This window comes from Oryx dammah, unplaced genomic scaffold, assembly GCF_014754425.2.
Source record: "Oryx dammah isolate SB20612 unplaced genomic scaffold, SCBI_Odam_1.1 HiC_scaffold_18, whole genome shotgun sequence".
Taxonomy (NCBI): Eukaryota; Metazoa; Chordata; class Mammalia; order Artiodactyla; family Bovidae; genus Oryx; species Oryx dammah.
Window position 1 is genome coordinate 48,439,202 of NW_024070202.1, and position 20,934 is coordinate 48,460,135.

General features: G+C 40.9%; 1 protein-coding gene across 1 annotated transcript in view; it reads left to right on the forward strand.

Moving 5' to 3' along the window:
- Positions 1 to 20,653, forward strand: part of PIK3CG (phosphatidylinositol-4,5-bisphosphate 3-kinase catalytic subunit gamma) — a 35,291-nt gene extending 14,638 nt beyond the window's left edge. Inside the window, exons 9-11 of the mRNA XM_040260818.1 lie at positions 750 to 861; positions 2,347 to 2,504; positions 17,080 to 20,653. Coding sequence (XP_040116752.1) covers positions 750 to 861; positions 2,347 to 2,504; positions 17,080 to 17,358 — 549 coding nt within the window. The 3' untranslated portion in view covers positions 17,359 to 20,653. The remainder of the gene's footprint in view (positions 1 to 749; positions 862 to 2,346; positions 2,505 to 17,079) is intronic.
- Positions 20,654 to 20,934: the final 281 nt, after the last annotated feature.

Here is a 20,934-nt window from a genome sequence, read left to right on the forward strand (position 1 = left end):
CTGCTTTGCATAAAATTTGGTTCTGGGACATAATTTGTTAGCATCTTTTCACACCATCTATTTTTGTCATTCAGCAGAAAAATTTAGTTACCACAGACAAACTCCTTCTGATCTGGAAACACTTCAGATCATAAAAAGTAATTTGCAATTTACCCCTGCACCCTAATCTAAATGGTAAATTAGGGATGTTGAAAATGCTACTTCCATTACTCAGAAGTACCTGTGTGAGTCCTTCACAAGCTGTGTGGTTAGGCTGCTTGACTGCTTGTTAAAATTCTGCTGTACAGGATTAGCCCTTCTCGTTTGCATGGGTAGCCCCCTTTTGGGGGAGGGAATATAATTAGTAGCATTTATTAGTCTGTGATACGTGTGGATTTGTGAACCCATGCATACTTTAAGTGGTCACAAGCAAAACATATGTTCACCAACAAAGGAGAAATCATTATGGGGTCTGGATTGTTGTTGGCCAGTGATGCATGGAGAGGCAGTGAACCCTTTGATTATATTACTGTCGTCCTTTGACTATTGTTTCCTTCTCGTGCTGAGTCACTGTATCTTCACCTAGAATGTAAGGAGAGCAATGGAGAAAGTTGGCACCTCTAAGATGAAACTTTAATAAAACCAGGCACCACTGACTTGCTCCCTGAAAATGATTCCCAGAATGGCATCTTTGGGGGAGTCCTCTGTAATAGATTCATGCTGCTCTTTGCAGTAAGAATGTAACTAATATTCAGATACATTTTAATTAGTTTCAGGCAGCAGTGGAGAGATTTGTTTATTCCTGTGCTGGCTACTGTGTGGCAACCTTTGTTCTTGGGATAGGCGACAGACACAATGACAATATTATGATCTCAGAGACAGGTGAGTTTTGTTTATTATAGAGTAATGTTTTCTGATTATGGTAAAATATGCCTAACATAACATTTACCATTTTAACCAGTTTTAAGTATCTATTTTGGTGGCATTCACTGCACTCACATTATTGTACAACCATACCCACCATCCATCCCCAAAACTGTTTCATCTTACTTAATGCTGTTGCTGCTGCTGCTAAGTCACTTCAGTCGTGTCCGACTCTGTGCGACCCCATAGATGGCAGCCCACCAGGCTCCCCTGTCCCTGGGATTCTCCAGGAAAGAACACTGGAGTGGGTTGCCATTGCCTTCTCCGTCTTACCTAATGGGAATTCATTAAATACTAACTTTCCAGCCTCACTCCACCCACCTCCCCTCCCCCACCCAGCACAGAGTAATTTTTAAATGGAAGTCAAGGTTGGAGCACAGATCTAGAAGTCATTATTGTGCAGGGACACAGAGACTGTGATCACCCTAGGGCGGGACCCAGGAGTGAGTAATGGAAGAAGATACAGGAAAGGAGACTTCAGAAGTACAAGCTGGACAGTAGCTGGAAAGCTAGGAAGGTGGATATGATCAACAATGTCAGATAGTACAGAGAAGCAACAAAAACGTCACCAGTAAGGGACTTTGCTGGGGGTCCAATGGTTGGACTCCATTCTTCCAATGCAGAGAGCACAGGTTTGATCCCAAGTAGGGGGACTAAGATCCCACATGCTGCTCAACCAAATAAATAAGATGTTTTTAAAGTCAGTGGTGCCCTTAAATCTAAAATGCTGCACCTTCATAACTTATCCATCCTTTCTGGTTCACTGTCTAACAGTGGTCAGTATTGGTGGCATACCATGACATTTTTCTCTAAGAAATCTGATTCTTTACCATCTGAGCCACCAGGGAAGCCCCAATTTAAGAGTGAAGCCTGGGGAAAAAGAAAACAACAACAACACCGTATTGGGGTAAATTGCTGATTATCTTTGGGAATCAAGAGATAATGCACTTATGGACCATTCAGAGGACAGAGGGCTGAATAAACGAAAAGAGATGAAGGGAGCTGCAATGGTGACGGTGGTAGAAACTGACCCAAAGGAAATTCAAATGTTTTATTTGTAAGAGTGAGACATCTGTCTCTCCTGAGTTCCATAAACGGTGTAAGAGAGTCTTGGGCATGATGATGACATATATATGCCAGAGGGTTTGGATTTTTGTAAGAATAGTTCTGAGACAAGAATTTTTTTAATGGTATTTGGCTGTCATTTAAAGAGCATCAGAAGGATATCAAAACTATGCATGTTTCAAAGAGTGCTTTGTGGCTACTTACAGCACACACCTGCTAAGACAAAATATATCACAAGCAGAGAGTAAAAATAGCTCTCACACCCAAGATAGCTCATTTTCGGTCAACTGCGAAATATGTCAAGAAATGAACAGACCCGTATGTTGTTTGCAAGTGCCGTTGCCGGTATAATGACGTCAGACATTTCCTTTTCTTAAGGAAATCTATTTCATATTGACTTTGGGCACATTCTTGGGAATTATAAAAGTTTCCTGGGCATTAATAAAGAGAGAGTGCCATTCGTGCTAACTCCAGACTTCCTGTTTGTGATGGGGACTTCTGGAAAGAAGACAAGTCTGCACTTCCAGAAATTTCAGGTAACTGCTTCCCTCTTGCCTGCCTGCTGGGAACACCGACCAGATGGTGCTGCAGCCCTCCCCTCTCACTTTGAGTCTCCTCTTGCCTCTGCCCACCCGCCTCTTGCATGCCCCCCCCCCCCGCCCATCACGGCCAACCGCCTTCCAGTCTCTTCTGTCCCTTCCTCAGTCACCCCCTCCTAAAACCCAACAGCAAGTAGGAGTATTCCATCATCAATGGGACTGGTTAGTATAGTCCTGTTGATATATAGCAGGATGATGCGGCCCTGAAGAGAGGGCTTTTAGGAAGAACTCCTGGCAGGCAGGTTTAGCCTTTGACTATTTACCTAATCAAGATGCTGCCTAGAAGATCCAGATTTTACATGTCTTTTCAGGACTCACCAATGACGGTGAGCTTCTCTTGATTTTTGCTCCAGGTGTGTATTTGTCAGTTACTATGAATAGCACAAGGAATTCTTGCTTGTCTCTTTCTGTAAAGGAAGGTCCCTTCTCTCAATGGAAACCTTGTCAGCTCTATTATAGGCTGTCCCGAGAGCGTTGGATTGGCCTGCTCACCTGTCTACCCGCTCCTCCGTGGGTCTCCCATCTCTCTAAGGGCATCCACATTTGACTTTCTCTTTTATTCCTTCCTGGTCTACATCCACTTTTGACTATCAAATAGTGTTTCACATACCCGAGGAGTAAAATGTTTGCTCTTTCAAATTTAATAACTGTGAATGAACTCAGAAAAGTTGTCATGACTATTGCAATACACCTATTTTAAAGCCATCAAAACACAAACCAGACCAGCAGAGGCAACAAGTGATTACTTTATAAGCATATTGGTCTCGAGCTCCCTTTAAACAGCCTCCCCCTTAACACCTTTGAAACATGGTTTGATTGGCATCCAGCCTTTCAGGACGCACTCTCTTTTCTGAGTGTCCTCTTGAGGCTCATATTAACCTCGGGAGATGACATGGGCCTTGACATTCAGGGGAACAGGAACTGGAATGTATTGTTTTGAAACCTGCTTGTGCTTGTTTGTTCTCCTGGCTGATTTTCGATGTGGTGGTTACCGGACTTCCCCTTCCACAGCACCAGGGGAGTTGTCAGAGAAACTGAGATCTCTGTGGCCAGATGGTCTTAGGACTAATGTTTTTCTGTGTAAACTCAACTGGGTTGCAGACTATTTCCAGGGATTTGACACATTTCAGTCCTGTTTTTCTTTAAGGTTAAAAAAAAATCACATATGACAGCTTTCTGGAAGAGAAAAATGGTTACACACACACACAACCTGGAAGAGTTTTACTATTTAATTTAAAGCAGGAGGGACATGGGGAGTGGCGAGGGAATACTCATTTAGGGCCTCCCAGGCGGCTCAGTGGTAAAGATTCCACCTGCAGTGCGAGAGCTGCTGGTTCGATCCCTGGGTCAGGAAGATCCCCTAGAGAAGGAAATGGCAACCCACTCTAGTTTTCTTGCCTGGAGAATTCCATGCACAGAGAAGCCTGGCAGGCTAGAGTCCATGGGGCAGCAAAAAAGTTGGACATGGCTTAGAAATGAAACAGCAACAAATAATAAATCCTCATGTCTCGTCTCCTGGAGATGGGGTTCATCTGCTTTGAACAAACACAGCAGCAATAGTGCCATTTAAACACTCAGACAGACACGGGGATCTTGACCTCACAACAGTCTCTCCGTGTTTCTCCATGTATGTTCTTTTCCTTCTGGCCAAGGGTTGTCCCTAAAATGACTGCTCATCTGAACTATTGTTGATAAAATTCCCATCCTATAGTGCCCATATCACGCCACAAATCCCAGCAATACTTCCCCTTTAGTCTTCCTTGTTGTCATTTTTAAGTTTCAAAATATTCTTTAATGAAAAGACTTGGGGTTTGGGGAGGCCACAAACAGGCTCACCCCCTGTCCAGACAGCTTCCTCCCAAAGCAACAATTCTTTGCAGAAAGTCTGTCCCTTCAGTCTAGAAGCATTTCTACATCCTCTGTGACCGAAAGCTTATTTTTTGAGCCATTAAACTGCTTTCATTAAAGCACATTCTAGGTGCATATGTACTGCCAAAAACATACCTTTGTCAATTTTATTGTATTTATCTATGACTGTTTTACAGTATTGGCATACTCTATAAGTGAAGTGAAGTCGCTCAGTCGTGTCCGACTCTTTGCGACCCCATGGACTGTAGCCTACAAGGCTCTTCCATCCATGGGATTTTCCAGGCAAGAATACTGGAGTGGGTTACCATTTCCTTCACCAACCCAGGGATTGAACCCAGGTCTCCCGCATTGTAGGCAGATGCTTTATACTCTATAAGTGCCTATAAATGAACCTTAAACAGATCAGCATGGCATTGTAGCTGAAAGGATGGCCTTTGGAGCAGACCAACTTTAGTGTGCATCTTGGCTCTGCTGCTTAAAACCTCGAATATAATACAAATTACTTATCCTTTCAGAACCTCGGTTTCCTCCTCTGTGGGGTGGGAACTCTAAGACCCACCTCAAGTAGGGTTTTTAGGGATTATTTACACGAAATATGTAGAATGCTTGGCTCAGGACCCAGATTACAGCAGGAACTCAATCAACGAGGCCTCCATTGTCACATATATAACAGTAGTTCTTCAAACATTGAACACTTTTAGAATGAGAAGACCTCTGTGAAATGAGATCTCAAGCAGCACTATAATATAGAAAACATGAAAAATAGCATTGCTCCTATTAAGGAGCAAGTAGGGGTCTGAGCTCTGCTTGTTCTGCCTGCCCAGCCCGCCCTCTTCTCTGCTGGTCTCCCCACCTTTTCCTCTCTTCACTATCAAGAGGAAAAAGGCTAAACACTTACATTATACATGTATGTATACAATGTTACATATGCAGAATTTCTAAAATTTCCAGCTTGACAAAGATGAGCAGCAAGTTTTTTCATCATTTGACTCAGACCTGCTGACAGTTGTGTGTGTGTGTGTGTTTACATACTATTAAGCATTCTAGAATATTTTCTGTTTCTCACCTTGTGCTCCTTTTTGAGATGAAGTCTTGCAAGGTTAGGGGAGGGGAGCATCTTCCAACTCTCTAAAGATCATCCAGGGATCTTGTATGACAAAGCTGCCATTTCTAGGTTGGGTAGGAAGCGTCGTATATATTTATTCTTTGAAGGAAAGGTGTCCTTGGTTCCAGAGAACCACTAAATTTGAACTGATAAGGTTCATGAATGCACGCAGCACATTTGAATCACCTTAAAGAGCTGACCCACTTTTGTCAAGGGTGAGGGGAGCCTGCTCCACAAAGACAGAAAAGCCTACTGAGTTTGTGATGAGAGGACTGGAGCCAGGGGAACTGAAAGAGGAAAGTGTGGCTCTGTCCCACCCCCTCTCCTTTCCGATGTAGCTGGTCGATCCTAGGACCAGATTCATGAATCATTTCTAGAATAGGGCAGAGTTCAGGAACAAGCTGAAATAAGACACACGAAGGCCCACTTCTTGAACTCAAGATCATCTGTTTGCTTTCAGTAGCACCCTATACACGAGGTGCTAAACAGATATGTTGCAATGATGATGATTTTGATCAAAAAATTCTGTGCATGGGGGGAAATAACTCTCCCCTACTAAAGAGATTTAAAAAAAAAAAAAAACATGGTTTTCCCACTGGTGGTGTATTTAAGGATCACTTTGTTTGAAATGTCCCTGAACAATTATAGAACATACTCCCAAACAAATACAGTGATATCACTGGAAAATGAAATTTGGCTTCTATTTACTTTATGTAAGAAGGCAGGGTTTTTTCCTAAATTTTAATTTTGTTTTTTGGTCCCATCACGTAGCATGTGAGATCTTAGTTCTCCAACCCAGGATGGAACCCAGGCGCCCTGCATTGGAAGTGTGGAGTCTTAACCAGTGGACCACCAGGGAAGTCCCCTAAATTTTAAAAGTAGTAAATGTTTCCTTAAAAAAAAACAAAAGCCAATAAAATATTTAAAATATCTGGATATAAAATGTTGCCCACTATCCCACCTTCCAAAAAAACACTGCCAACATTTTAGTTGATGGTGTTGTTCAATCACTCAGTCGTGTCTGACTCTTTGCCACCCCATGGACTCCAGCAAGCCAGGCTTCCCTGTCCATCACCATCTCCTGAAGCTCGCTCAAACTCATGTCCATTGCGTTGGTGATGACATCCAACTATCTCATCCTCTGTCATCCTCTTCTCCTCCTGCCTTCAATCTTTCCCAGCATCAGAGTTTTTTCCAATGAGTCAGCTCTTCGCATCAGGTGGCCAAAGTATTGAAGCTTCAGCTTCAACATTAGTCCTTCCAATGAATATTCAGGATTGATCTCCTTCAGGATTGACTGATTTGATCTCCTTGCAGTCCAAGGGACTCCCAAGAGTCTTCTTCAACACCACAGTTCAAAAGCATCAATTCTTCAGTGCTCAGCCTTCGTTATGGTCCAACTCTCACATCCATACATGACCACTGGAAAAACCCTAGCTTTGACTAGACAGACCTTTGTTGGCAAAGTAATGTCTCTACTTTTTAACATGCTGTCTAGGTTAGCCATAGCTTTTCTTCTAAGGAGCAAGCGTCTTTTAATTTCATGGCTGCAATCACCATCTGCAGTGATTTTGAAGCCCAAGAAAATAAAGACTCTCACTGTTTCCATTGGTTCCCCATCTATTTGTCATGAAGTGATGGGATCAGATGCCATGATCTTAGTTTTTTGAATGTTGAGTTTTATGCCAGCTTTTTTGCTTTCCTCTTTCACTTTCATCAAGAGGCTCTTTAGTTCCTCTTCACTTTCTGGCATAACGGTGGTGTCATCTGCATATCTGAGGTTATTGATATTTCTCCCAGCAATCTTTATTCTAGCCTGTACTTCTTCTAGCCTGGCATTTCAACTTTCTATTGTTTCCTTTATTCTATTAAGCATTTTATCTTTTACCTAAAGAAGCTCTTTCATCAATGGTATCATTGTAGATTTAAATATTTCAAACTTTTTACTTCTCTTTTGTCATTTGGATTAGGAAATGAGAAGAGAACATTGTAACTGGGAAAATGCTGAATTTGAGTTTGGATCTGACTTCTAATCCCATTTCAACCACTATCACCTTCAAGACCAAATGAATCAGAATTTGGTTAAAAACTGAACCTAAGAACCAGACACAGTGTTACTCCCTTTCCTTAAACTGTTTAGTGGCTTCTCATCTCATTTTGAATTAAATCTGAACATCTAAGCTTGCCCTGCCAGACGCTGTTCCTCAGAGACCCTGCCCCCCTCCAGCCTTACCTTACTGCTCTCACCTGCCTTCTCTTACTGGGTCAAGAAGGCCTTCCTCTGCTTTTCCACCAAGTTCAGCTGCCCCATGCTTGGGCCTCCTCCCTAGAACATTCTTCACTGCCCTTCTAGATGAGGTCCCTGGTGTTATCCCAGCCACAGCCCCCTGCCTGTTGCCTTCAGAGGATCCATCACAAGAGGACCATGTCTGACCTGCATCCTGCACGTGGTACCAGTTGGTAGAGGAGCAATGTCTGCCCCAGGAGGAGTTAGATGAGACTAGGGAACCCCTCAGCTTTCTTCCTTCCCCACAATTCATTGTATTTAGTGAGTTTATGAAGTGGTGACAGGCACAGACTCACAGGTTGCCATTGCCTGGATGTTAGTTAATAAGACTTTACAATGCATTTTAAATACCATACATCCAGAGAGGAAGTAAGCCTAATTATGAAACCTAATATTTTGGTAAATAATACAGACATGTAAATGTCATCTGATGCCTAATCACATTTGTAGAGATTTCCTTACTGACATAAACATGACTATCCCCCACCCCCATCAGGGCAGTAGTCGTGCCAATAGGACGTGCAGTATAGACCTAGAGTGTACATTCAATATCGTTTGCAAGGAAAATGAAACTTGGCCTTATGGAGGCAAGCATTTTGAAGATGTTCTTTGCACACAGTAGGCACTTAGCAATGTGTGTCAGATGGAGCTGAAGAAGTCAAGAGAGTCAGATAACCTCTTCACATGCACAGTTCACACACGTGTGGTGATAAGCATACTTAAAAGGCACTCGCCCCTAGGTGTCACTCTTCAGAAGGGTTTGATAAGAGGTCTGGAGTCTATTCATGGTGTTGCTTTAATATATGAGGTCCTGATGTGTCGTCACCACAGGCAGTGTTGTCCCCAAGCCAAGGCATCCCCAGGCCCCTCAACCATCAGGCTCAGCCCTGCACCAAGTCGCTACGCAGAGTCGTAGCTCCAATGCCTAGAAACTTTTATTCAATTTCTGCTGTGGTCTCACTCTTATCTCAGATCCTAGGCTATTATAGGAAAAGCTGAGGCTTTTCCTATTAACGTGTTAGCCCTGCCTGTTTACTTGCCTCTAGAACTGGGACCATGCTCCCTCCTACTGCTGCCTTGGTGGAGAGTCAGGTGCGCTCCCTGACTCCAGCCACAGGGACCAGGGCACCACGGAAACCCCAGCATCCGACAGTCCTCTGAGAACTGAGGCCACCTCACCATCACTTCCCCGTCCTAGGCTCCCATTCCCTTCCTTGTGTTGTGACCCCTGCATTTGTCTACACCTCTGATTGTCTATACCTGTTGCCTGCCAGGCCGGGCTTTCTCAGCCTCCTGCTCCATCCTGTTGGAGTCACCAGGCGTTGTTTCTCCCAGTCCACGAGGATACACCCATTCAACTCATGACTACCTTTTGGGACCTGTACGAGGTCCAGGCAAGGCTTGCACCTTTACAGTTTAACCCTCTTTATATATGACTGGTCCCTGATTCACCCTCATTTTATTATTTTTTAGGATTATTATTTTTTTGATATGGACCATTTGTTTAAAATCTTTACCGAATTTGTTACAATATTTTCTGTGTTACGTTTTGGCTTTTTGGCCAGGTGATATGTGGCATCTTAGCTTCCCGAACAGGGACTGAACCCACAGCCCCTGCACTGGAAAGTGAAGTCCTAACCGCTGAACCACCAGGGAAGTCTCCACCCTAATTTTAAAGCAGTGAGTCTTGCCCCACACTGAGCTTGGCTTTGGCACAGAAAGCGTTCATTCATCATGCACTGGCAGATTATTAGTGGTGTGGCGGTCACACTGCTGGGCCCAGCTGACAAGAGCAGAGGATCGGTCCAGCGCACCACAGAAGAGATGTGCACACAGCTGTCTGGTTGAGGGTTTTAGCCAAGGTTTGCAGAGGGAGCAATGACTCCTGCCCTGGCGGGTAGAAGAGGGGTGTGGCAATGAAGGAAGTGTTTTATCCGAGACCTTAAGATCTGAGTTCACTTGTATTTTGCCAAGCAGATGCAGGGTGGGGAAGGCACAGCCAGGCAGAAAGAAGAACATGAGAAAGGGCATGGAGTTATTATTTAGTATCAATATTTAATGAACGAAAAGTATAGTTGTCTGGGGAACCTAGGTATATGTGGGAGAGTATCGCAGAATTTGAGTCAAGGAGGGAACTTTGTGAAGCAGTGAATTGGCTGGATTGGGGGGTAGAGAGCCAAGCAAAGAAACCACTTGGAGCTCAATTGATTCATCACAAATTAATGTGATCAAGGCCTACTATAGCTCAACAGGGCGATTAGTTTATCTATTGAATTGCTCATACTATACTGAGTTGATAAAGGATCTGCATCCTCTCGGGATTTGCACCCTGGCCCACTAACGGCGTGGAGCTCAGCCTCCTCCACCCAGGTCTGAAGCCTGAAGTTTCACCCTTTCTTCACTCTCTCCGTGGGAAGATGCCCTCAGAGAAGGGTTTGCATCAGCCATGGGTAGGAGCTGGAATATTTTGGTGTGGCTTCTCTGCCAGATACAGGCTTGCATGGGCTTGTAGAATTGCTGGAACTTAAGCTTTCCTGAATTTTATCACTTTTCTGGAAAAGATAGGAATACAAGACTGGAGAGATGGCCTTGGTTTGGATTTGTGCATTAATCCACCAGCATGCGATGTCACTCCATTCCTAAGATCAGACCCCTTTTCTTCTAAACATTTATCAAGAGTAACCTTCCAACTGGCATCCTTCTCTGTGTTTTGTTTCTCTTAGAGAACTGTTTTGTCTACCACCAGAATATTATCAAAAACATTATTCACCATGTTACAAAGCGTACTCCTTATAAAGGTCTTCTTGCAAAAGTTCTATCAGGTCTTGGTCTCCAGAAAAGCTGGGTTTCTCCTAAACAAATAGATTTTTTGTTTAATCTTCTGAACATTGGATGAAGTAACAGATTCACCTTTCCTTTTGACTGAAGATTTATTTGAAGGCTGCTCTTAGCAAGTCTGTAGGATTTGTGATATATAGTTTTAAATTAGTCTCTTTTCCAAACGCATTGTGGATCATGTCCCGTCTTATTCCCTTTGCTTTTAATTCCCACTTCTAATTAATGTTATTGTGACTCTTATGTATCTAAATAATCCACCTTCAACCCTCTTTTGGAACAAAGCTAAAAGACAAATACACACACGCACACACCCCTACATACTGTCTATTTAGAATATTTAAAGTAGAACAGTTTAATTGTAACCTTTAGATTTCTAATGAGTGCCTAGCTAAGTACTTGAGAAGATGGCAGTACAGCCCTTCCCCTGGTAGACAGAGCTAGTCTGGGAATCATTCTAAGTCCCTATAACAATCCTAAGTCAAACTCTGCAAATGCACAGCAGAGAGTTGGACACACTCTTCTTTTGGATTTTACCAGATTCCTACATTGTTAGGTCTGCTAATTAGTGACCTCTGTTTTGCCAAAATAACTTCTAAAGGCACTGCTGAGTCAAGTGATTGATTTTTATTTAAAGAAATGAAATCCTCTTCAAATGAAATATCATTTTCCCCTTATCTCCTTCCTCTAACAGACAGAGGCCACATTACTAATTAGGAAAACTAGGAGGGTGAGAGCATTTCTTTCTCATTGATGAGTATTTGTGAGTGTTATTTTCCCCTCTCCTCTCAGCACTGAATGCTTCTGGAGTTTCTGTTTTATGGCCCTGAGGTTACTTCCTCATCCTTGTGACTGTACAGTAGTATTTCACTTCCTCTTTGTTTCTAGTTGAGAATGGAGGCATTTGGTTTTAAGAAAAAGTGGGACTATTACACCACATGACTTTGGACCATTTAAGCAGCCATAGCTCACTGGTGGTTAAAAAAAATCAATAGATTATGCATTTGTTTTCAGTACAGTGAACTGATAAGTTGATGATATATCAAGTCAAAGTGTTGACCCTGAAATGGTTATGAATTCCTTTGTTCCTAAGACTTACAAGAAGGGTAGCTCTATAAAGGAATCTTTCTTTTGGTTCTGGATATTGTCAGTTAAGGTATTTGAATCAACTCTGAAATAAAGAGCAGAGGTACTATGTAGGCTCAATCTACTTATTCATGAGTAGTGTTCCAGCAACGACAGTAATGATGTTACACTGTTCCCCAGGCTCACACTTGTTAACAAGTGCTTAAACCAAGTCCTCCAAATCAGGGCCTTCCCTTCCCCCTTCTCCTCCACTCAATAATAGTACAAAGACTCAACCGACAGCTGAAGGAGGATGCCTGAGGTCAGTGCCCCACAGTCCTGGCACAAGGGAAAATTCCGTTGCTACAGCCAGCAATTTCTGTATTCTGTGCTTCCTCCTGAGTTCCCCCAAGCCACATCCTCACAGCTGCTCAAACCAGAGGCCTGTGGTGAGACAGCATGGTCAGGACGCTGGGACAGACCCTTCATCTGAGTCTAAAATCAAACCCCTGGGGTTTGAGTGGAAGGAGCGAGAACCTCCTACAGACGTAGCTGGGTACCATAGGCTTCCATCATCCTGCCCACCGCAGGGGCCAGGACCAAGACACCTCCTCCATCGACACTGGTGGGAGTGGGGCTTATCTCCCCAGCTCACCCCACCCCTAGGCCTCTGCTGTCAGAGGGATATTTTGGACAGGTCTAGATGGCAAGGTGAACTCCTCAGCATTGAGAAGTGTGTGCTCAGTCAGGCAACACCTCATCCTGTCAATAATAATAGCCAACCGCTTATAACAGCACTTGAATCTCATCACAACTGCATGGCATGGGGTCACTGTTACTGTTATTCAGATTCTGAGATGAGGAAACTGAGGTCCAGAGAGGTTAAATAACCTCTCTGATGACAAACAGCTTGTCAGTAATAAAGCCAAGAGTTCAATCCAAGCAGTGGAATGTGACTCTGTGTTTTTAACCACTGCCCCACACACCTTTAAGCAAAGGATAATTAAGTCTGCACTACATCTCTAAGTCTGTACCACCAGTCTGAACCTAGACATTGTGTCTTACCAATATGGGGTGTGTGGTCTTTCTCACAGAACTGGCCCTTGCCTGTGAAAGTTAAAATTAACCAAATAAATTCAAGCCAGTAGAGAGTCCTTATATAGAAAAGATGACTCTGGAGAGCAGCAGAATGGTTTTTCCCCTTTATGTGTGTCTCTGTGGCTATAACGATTAGTGGATAGGTGCCTAAATATTTTCTGAGCACCTATGGATTGGTGTTATAATAACCTGATTCTAGATTTATTTTCCTCCTCAAAATTATTCTGTTAAAAAGCTTGACCACACAGTGGGCTCAGAGAGCAGGGGGTTTGCCCAGAGCCCTCCGTGTACAGAAAGCTAGAAGATGATTAAAAATCAGAACGTCACCTAAATTCAAAATCAGAAGGCATCCTCATCTCCGCCCTTGTGAAGATTGTGCAAGTTGGCACATTAACAAGACTTGTTGCCTGGAGTGAAGTCTGCTTCTAGCCTGTATCATTACCAAGAGATGAGCGAGATGTCAGTGGGTCCTAGGGATGAGCAAAAGACAATGATTTCCAGTCGTAAGTGGAGTCATTAAGAATGCAAGAGTGCTAATGCACCAGGGCTGCTTCCAGGCCAGGGTGATGGCTGGGCCACGGCAGGAACAGCCCCACCAGTGCTGTGGGTCTGTGGGTCTCCTGCTTTGTGGTGACTAAGCAGAGAGGAGATGCAGAGTTGCTCTCCCCTCCAGGTAGGGAAGGGAGAGAACTAACATTTATTGAATCCTCCCCATAGGCCAGCCTCTATGCTGGGCATTTGGTACATATTGTCTGACTTCAAAAATGCCAGAAGAAGAGTCCATGGGATTTTGTATCTGGACAGGGTGATATATACACAATCCAGCCTTGACGTACAGAATGACAGAGGCCTGACCCCCACTATCAGTGCAGTTACACTGCCCCATTCAGGCGACACAGACAAGACCATCTCTAAAGGCAAAAGGAAAAATCACTACTCACATTTTGGCCTGTAAATTTACATTCTTTTTTCCTATGTAAATATTTTGTGTCCACTTACCAAAATGGGATTATACTATATGTGTTGCTGTGTACCTGCTTTTTAACTTATTTTTACATGCTTATTATATACCCTTCTACAGAGTCATTACAGTCGTTTCAGAGCATGAAGCTGCAGAAACTTTCATAAACCCTTCTTACCAACCTCCAAGTGTAGGATATTTAGGTTGCTTTCTAGTTTCTACAATATTAAACAATGTTCTAATGAAAATCCTTACAGATAAGTCACTGCAATATTAACCAAAAAAATTTAAGGTAAATTCCTAGCCTGGAAATTGCCAAGTAAAAAGATGCTGACATTTTTTAAGTCAAGTTTTTACTGAAACATAATTGAGAGAACAGAATTCAGTCTTTTTAGGTATACAATTCTATGAATTTTTACAAATGTATCAGTTATGTAACCATCACAATTAAGTTTTATAACATTTATAAGTATTTTAAAGCTTTTGATACATGTTAGCAAGTTTTCTGCTAGTGAAAGTATAACCATTCCCATCTACCATCAGTTTATGAAAGAGAACATTAGATATTATCCTTAAAAATTAAAAAAAAAAAAAGACTTTTCAGTTTGATAGGTGAATGTTTCCACCTCATCTTAAGTTACATTTATTTGATGGACTAATGAAGTTGCATGTTTTTTTCAAGTGTTTATTATCTGGCTTTACATCTTGTAGTATGATATACTGTGGTCCTCCAGCGTGGCACTAGTGGTGAAGAACCCTCATGCAGGAGACATGAGAGGCGGGTTCAGTCCTTGGGTTGGGAAGATCCCCTGGGGGAGGGCATGGCAACCCACTCCAGTATTCTTGCCTGGAGAATTCCACGAACACAGGATGCTCGTGGGCTGCAGACCATGTTGTGAAGAGTCAGACATGACGGAAATAACTTAGCATGCATGCGTGGTCTACTGTAACCTTGGCCTACATTTCTAGCCAACTCTTTGTCTCTTTCTTACTGCTTTGTAAGAGCTATGGAGGGGAGGAGGCTAGGAATAAAGAAGTGATCTGTCATGTTGCAAATGTCTTTTTTTGTTGTTTTTTACCTCTTTTAATATTGTTTATAGCTTTTTTCCCTCAAAAATTAGAAGTTTCCATAATCTCTCCATCTTCCATTTCGATTCCACCTTGGAAATCATCTTCTTAAAGTCCTTCCTTTCTCATTTCCTAATTGTTTAAAATAATGTTTTCCCTTCTTACATTTTTTTTCAAATTTTCCTTAAAAAAATTTTTTTTTTAATTTCACGGCGCTGGGTCTTAGTAGTGGCATGCAGGATCTTCAGTCTTTTCTGTAGAATGTGGAATCTTATAGTTGTGGCATTCAAACTCTAGCTGTAGCATGTGGGACCTACTTCCGTGACCAGGGATCAAACCCAGGCACCCACCCCATTGACAGCATGGTGTTTTAGCCACTGGACCACCAGAGAAGTCTCCCCTTCTTACATTTAAATGTTTAATTATTTTGGAATTTGATATATCATATGGAATAAACTATTTCTCCCCCACTCCAAATTAAGAGTCAATTGTACCAGACCCATTGACCAAATAATACATATTTCCCCCACTAATCTGAGAAGTAGCCTTTATTTTATGTTTACTATGTAATATATAATATTTAAAGTTAGATATCTCTGAACTTTCCCTACTATTCCACAAAATTTATTATCTTTTTTGGAACAGAATAGACACAGTTATAAACATCATAACCTTAAAATGTGCTTTAATGGCAAGCACTGTTTTTTGTTACGATACTTGTTCAAAATGTTGTCTCAAGCCCTAATGATTCCAGACGAACTTGAAAACTTATCTAAGTTTAAATATCCAATAGGAATTTTTATTCAATTTCATTATATTTATATATTAATCTCAGAATATTTATCTTTATAATAAGCACTTTTATTAGTGAGGAACATACCTTGACATTTCACATGTTTAAGTTTTCTTTTGCATGCTTCAGTGAATTTTTACAGTTTTAAAAAATGAGTTCTGCATGTTTTTTGTATAGGGGTTTACCTCAGAAATCACAGGGGGGTTGTTACCGTTATTCACAGCATGTCTTTCTAACTGGTAGCTCCTACTTATAGCATTCTATTTATTAATTTCATAGAAAGTTAGTTTAATAAAAACTAGTTTCAATAGTATTTTAGTTCTTCCCTCCTTCAGTGTTCTAAGAAGACAACTGTTATTTGTAAATACTAATGATTTTACCTTCAGTTTTCTAATTTTCTGCATTTTCCCCCAACTCATTATTCAAAATGATCTTTACTGGTAATTTCATATAATTCTTCACATTATTCCATGCTCATTATATATTAAGTTACATGTTACTTTTATAAAACTCAAAAGTGGATTTTATCCCAGTACCTTACGATGAACTACCTTGCAATTTTGTGATAAACCCTAGTTGGCTATGGAGTGTTATTCTCTTAACACTTTACCCAGTATTTGATTTAAAATATTTAAACCCATAATCATTCCTTTCAGTTTTCTTTAACACACCACCTTTGTCAAATTATGGTATAAAGGTTGGGCTGTCCTCATGTTGTAAAATTGGGAACCTTGTAGCTTTTCTTCACATTCAGGCATGCCTGCTGCTTCAGAAGTGAGTTTAAATCACCTGTGTCACCTGTTCTAAGGCTTTCAGAGGAGGCAGCAGCCATGTCATTGTTGTAAACTCTCTCTCAGTATTCAGAGTTTTTATTAAATTTCCAAATGTCATTCAACAACTTTGAGAGTCGGACAATGGAAAGCTAATTCATCTGTTTTCTTAAAATAGGACACATTGGGAAATAAAGAAGAAAACTCGCTAGATCTCAATACCCGCGTTTCCATCTCTTCTTTGCCTTCTGTTAGCTCATAGCAAACATTATTTACGCTTACATAAACTTAATTGATTCCAGCATGGTGTTCAAAAACTGACTCATTCCTCTTCAGAGACTACAGAAATGTCCACCCTCAATTCCCTAGGAAGGAAATCGAAGTAAAAAGACAGAATAAGAAATAAGATGAAACTTTCTGTATCTGTTTCCTTTGAGCATCCCCTAGGTGTTTGTGACCACTCTACATTGCTTCAGAGACCGTAAAAGTGGTCTGCGTTCTTGTCGAGTGTTTTCATCTGAGGCAGGGGACTGCCTTGCTTGTGCTGATTTTCTCACAGGGACAGGATAATGCCATGTAAATTCCAAACCAGTCTGCTGGTCCTTATCCTACTTTGTTACTGTAACAACAGTTAATAAGCTTTTTCTTTTCTTTTATCCAGGATGTGTGTGTCAAGGCTTACCTAGCCCTTCGTCATCACACAAATCTACTGATCATTCTGTTCTCCATGATGCTGATGACAGGAATGCCCCAGTTAACCAGCAAAGAAGATATCGAATACATTCGGGATGCCCTAACAGTAGGGAAGAGCGAGGAGGATGCTAAAAAGTATTTTCTGGATCAGATTGAAGTTTGCAGGGACAAAGGATGGACTGTGCAGTTTAACTGGTTCCTACATCTTGTTCTTGGCATCAAACAAGGAGAGAAACATTCAGCCTAATACTTGGGCTAGAATTAAAAAGCTTTAAGTAAGCACAACAGTCATTGAACTTGATTTAAAATGCCCTAGAACATTATGAAAGCTGCCCCTTGAGAAACATAGTTCTTTTTCTAGCTGAACTCTTCATTGGAGAAATATCGGCCTGATTGTTTGTTTAAGTGCTGTTCAGTTTTAGGTATTTGAGGTTTGTTTGTTTCTCATTTGTCTCAGTGATGTTGGAGAACATTCTAAGTTTAAACAGCCTAATTACCCCCTCACTGTGACTGATGTTTTGGCTATCATATTATTGGGTGCTTCCCGAAATTCTTCAGAATCATTGGTAACATCTCTTCATCTGGGTTTCCTCTCAATTTTGGTTATCCTTGTCTTTCTCAAATTCTTTATGGGAAAAAGAAAAAAAAAAAACACACATGCTCATTGTAACCTTGGTCTCATTCCTCCTAATGCTTCTAAACATCCCCTCTGTGTCTGCAGATGTTACTAATGTGCCAAAAGCAAGGAAAGCGAGCTCTTCTTTTCAGGGCCTTTTGTCATCAGATTCTATTACCACAGAGACTCACAAACACCAAATGGAAAATTGGAACCTTTGTACCCTGACCCTCATCTGCTGCTCTGGTTCCACGATTACAAATTGCAAAATTTGTCTCAACTCTGCCCACAGGGTAAACCTCTCAAGTACAATTATGATAGCCTGCTTCCAAATAACCAAAGGGACTCATCTGGGGCCTTTATATTCCTCCCCCTGAGCCCTCCCCACCTTCCTCCCTTTCTCTCTTCTTCCTCACTTTCAACCTTCTCAAAGTTCTTTATGTAGAGTTGTGAAATTTTCAAGAACACTCTAGAACTCAACAATCCGTTGAAAAACAATTTCTCCTCTAGGGATACTAGAATTGTAGGTACTTGTAGAGATGTTTGTTGGGGTTTTTGAAAGGTACATTATTAAAGAAGATAGTCTAGAAAATATGCATGAATTTCCAAATGCCTTAATTTTAAATTTTGGCCTGAGAAGTTTTTTCTTTCTTTTTAATGGAATAAGATACTTAATATCTAAAAAGATCTCCAGGTTAGGAAGAACACTACTTGCCCTATGCATCTCACAACTTAAAGGACCTTTACACTCTGACACAGTCTTCAAATTTCCTAGAAATAATTAAAATGTCTTCTTTAAAAACTATTTTCATCTCTTAAACATTTTACTATTTATTGGAAGTGTTAACAGAGAAAGATGATTATTTATAAAATATTTTAGAATTATCTATAGTTAATACTTGACATAGAAATAACTGTTAATGGTGTCTGTGTTTAAGTATGCATGCACGCTAAGTCACTTCAGTCATGTCCAACTCTTTGTGACCCCATGGACTGTAGCCCACCAGGCCCCTCTGTCCATTGGATTCTCCAGGCAAGAATACTGGAGTGAGTTGCCATGCCCTCCTCCAGGAAGTCTTCCTGACCTAGAGATTAAACCTGCATCTTACATCTCCTGTATTAGCAGGTGGGTTCTTTACCTCTAGCACCACCTGGGAAGCCCTATGTTTAAGTATACTGGGATATAAATAAATATTTAATTTTTAAATGTTCTACATAGATACATGTTGGACTTTGGTGTACACCAAACTTTTCTTTATGAGTACACAAAAGTCCAGTCGGTCTTAACTCTAGCTACAAATCAGAATAACCAAGGATACTTTAAAAATACCCTGCCTGAGTGCCCATCTTGGGTTGTAATTAGTTTGGGATGAGGCCCAGACATCAGTGTTTTTCTAAATACCTCCAGGAGATTCTAACAAACAACCAGCATTCAAAAACCCTGCATGACCTTTAAAGGTGCAGATAACACTGCTTCCTTGCCACTGAGCCTTTCCTTGACTTCTAACGTATCTAGAAAACACTCCTCTTCCTTGACAACTCATCCTTTTAAAATCACACTTATCGTCCTGTACATAAGACCATACCTGTAACCAAAAGTTTATCCCTCTGTGTTAATGGAGGATGGACATTTTATAGAATTTTTAAACCATCTATTCCCCACCATTCTTTCTCAATAACAGGAAGATTGATGCTTTCTCATTCAGAAGAGAATGTTTCGTTAATTTCATAACACATAGTCAAGCCCAGACCTTGCACAGATTCCACTTATTTGCTTTGCTGAAGCAATCATCTTGATAGAAGAATTACAGAGGAATGTATTTATATTTAGCCCATTGGTGCAGGTGTGTACAAACTTGCTCAAGTGAACAAGTTCTTTAGTTATGCTGATTCTATACCTATGCATATCACATTGAGCTTAATTTTTCCAGGTTCCAATGAAGGTACAAGTTTAATTCTATAGACTTGCACATAAACAAAAGCCACCTTTGTGTGCTTCCTTCATTGTCCCTAATGAATCACATGACCCATAACTTTTATACCTTTGTAAATGTCATCTTTTATGGAGCTGGCACCAGGCATATTTGAATAATGGCTTTGGCGCTCAGCTTATATTTAGACCACATCTGCATGAGTACAGATAACAATGGACCCGATAAAAATGTTGCTTCTGCTCTAATTGAAATACTTCATCTCTATGGCTGTACATGAGGTCTAACACTGATCCAAGGCTTTGGAACTAGGACTATGGCCACTAACATAAAGTAAAACATAGAGAATATTCTAGACCTTGTCCTGGCATTTGCCTGGCTTTGGTGATACTGGTGAAAGAAGAGAGACATTGTAATAAAATATATCAACTCCTAGAGCAAACCCTTGATTTTAAAAAAATTAACTTTGTTAAATATATCCTTTACAAGAGATGAATTAGTTAAAAAAGAAAAGTTTAGATGTTGGAATTCTGCAGCATAATTTGGAGGCTGTTAATTCTGTATAAATGGAAATTATTTTTTGAAATGAGTCTGAAAAGTAATTTAGAAAGTAAGTTTCTGGAGCAAATTCTGGCATTTATTTGCTAAGTGAGGCTCCTTTGCCCTGTGAAATAAATTTTCAATTATACTTTACTATATAAGGAAAAAAGAAATTTGGAATTTTAAATGTCCTGGTGTATTATTTTAAGTTTAATCCAACCAAATAACTCTGGTCACAAAATCAAATGGTTTTATTCTAGGTGCTTGTCTGCATTTTATCAAAGATTCATTTTCAGGGCAGATGCTAGGGAACTAAAGCACATACTTTGGCTTAAGTGAATCCAGAGAGCTGGTCCACTCCCTCTCCAGACAGCCCCAACCTCTCTACTTGAGTGTGTATTTCCATTGTAAATTGTTATATGTAAATTTAAATAAAAGAAGGAATCTTATCTTGTGTTCTCTGCACACATTTTTTTAATGTCTGAAAGTTAAGATAGTCCTAAAACTCAAATTCTTTCTTTCAAGAAATCTTTACTAAGTGCCCCCTACCTATGAGGCGCTGTGTTAAGTATTGGATATGAACAAAGCTGACCGAGTCCCAGTCCTTAAAACATGTAGAATTTGTTGGTGATAGCAGACACTTCATGATGGGGGTTGTTGTGGGTTGCATGTCCCCCCAAAACATATGCTGAGGTCCTAACCCCTGATATCTGTGAATGTGATCTTATTTGGAAAT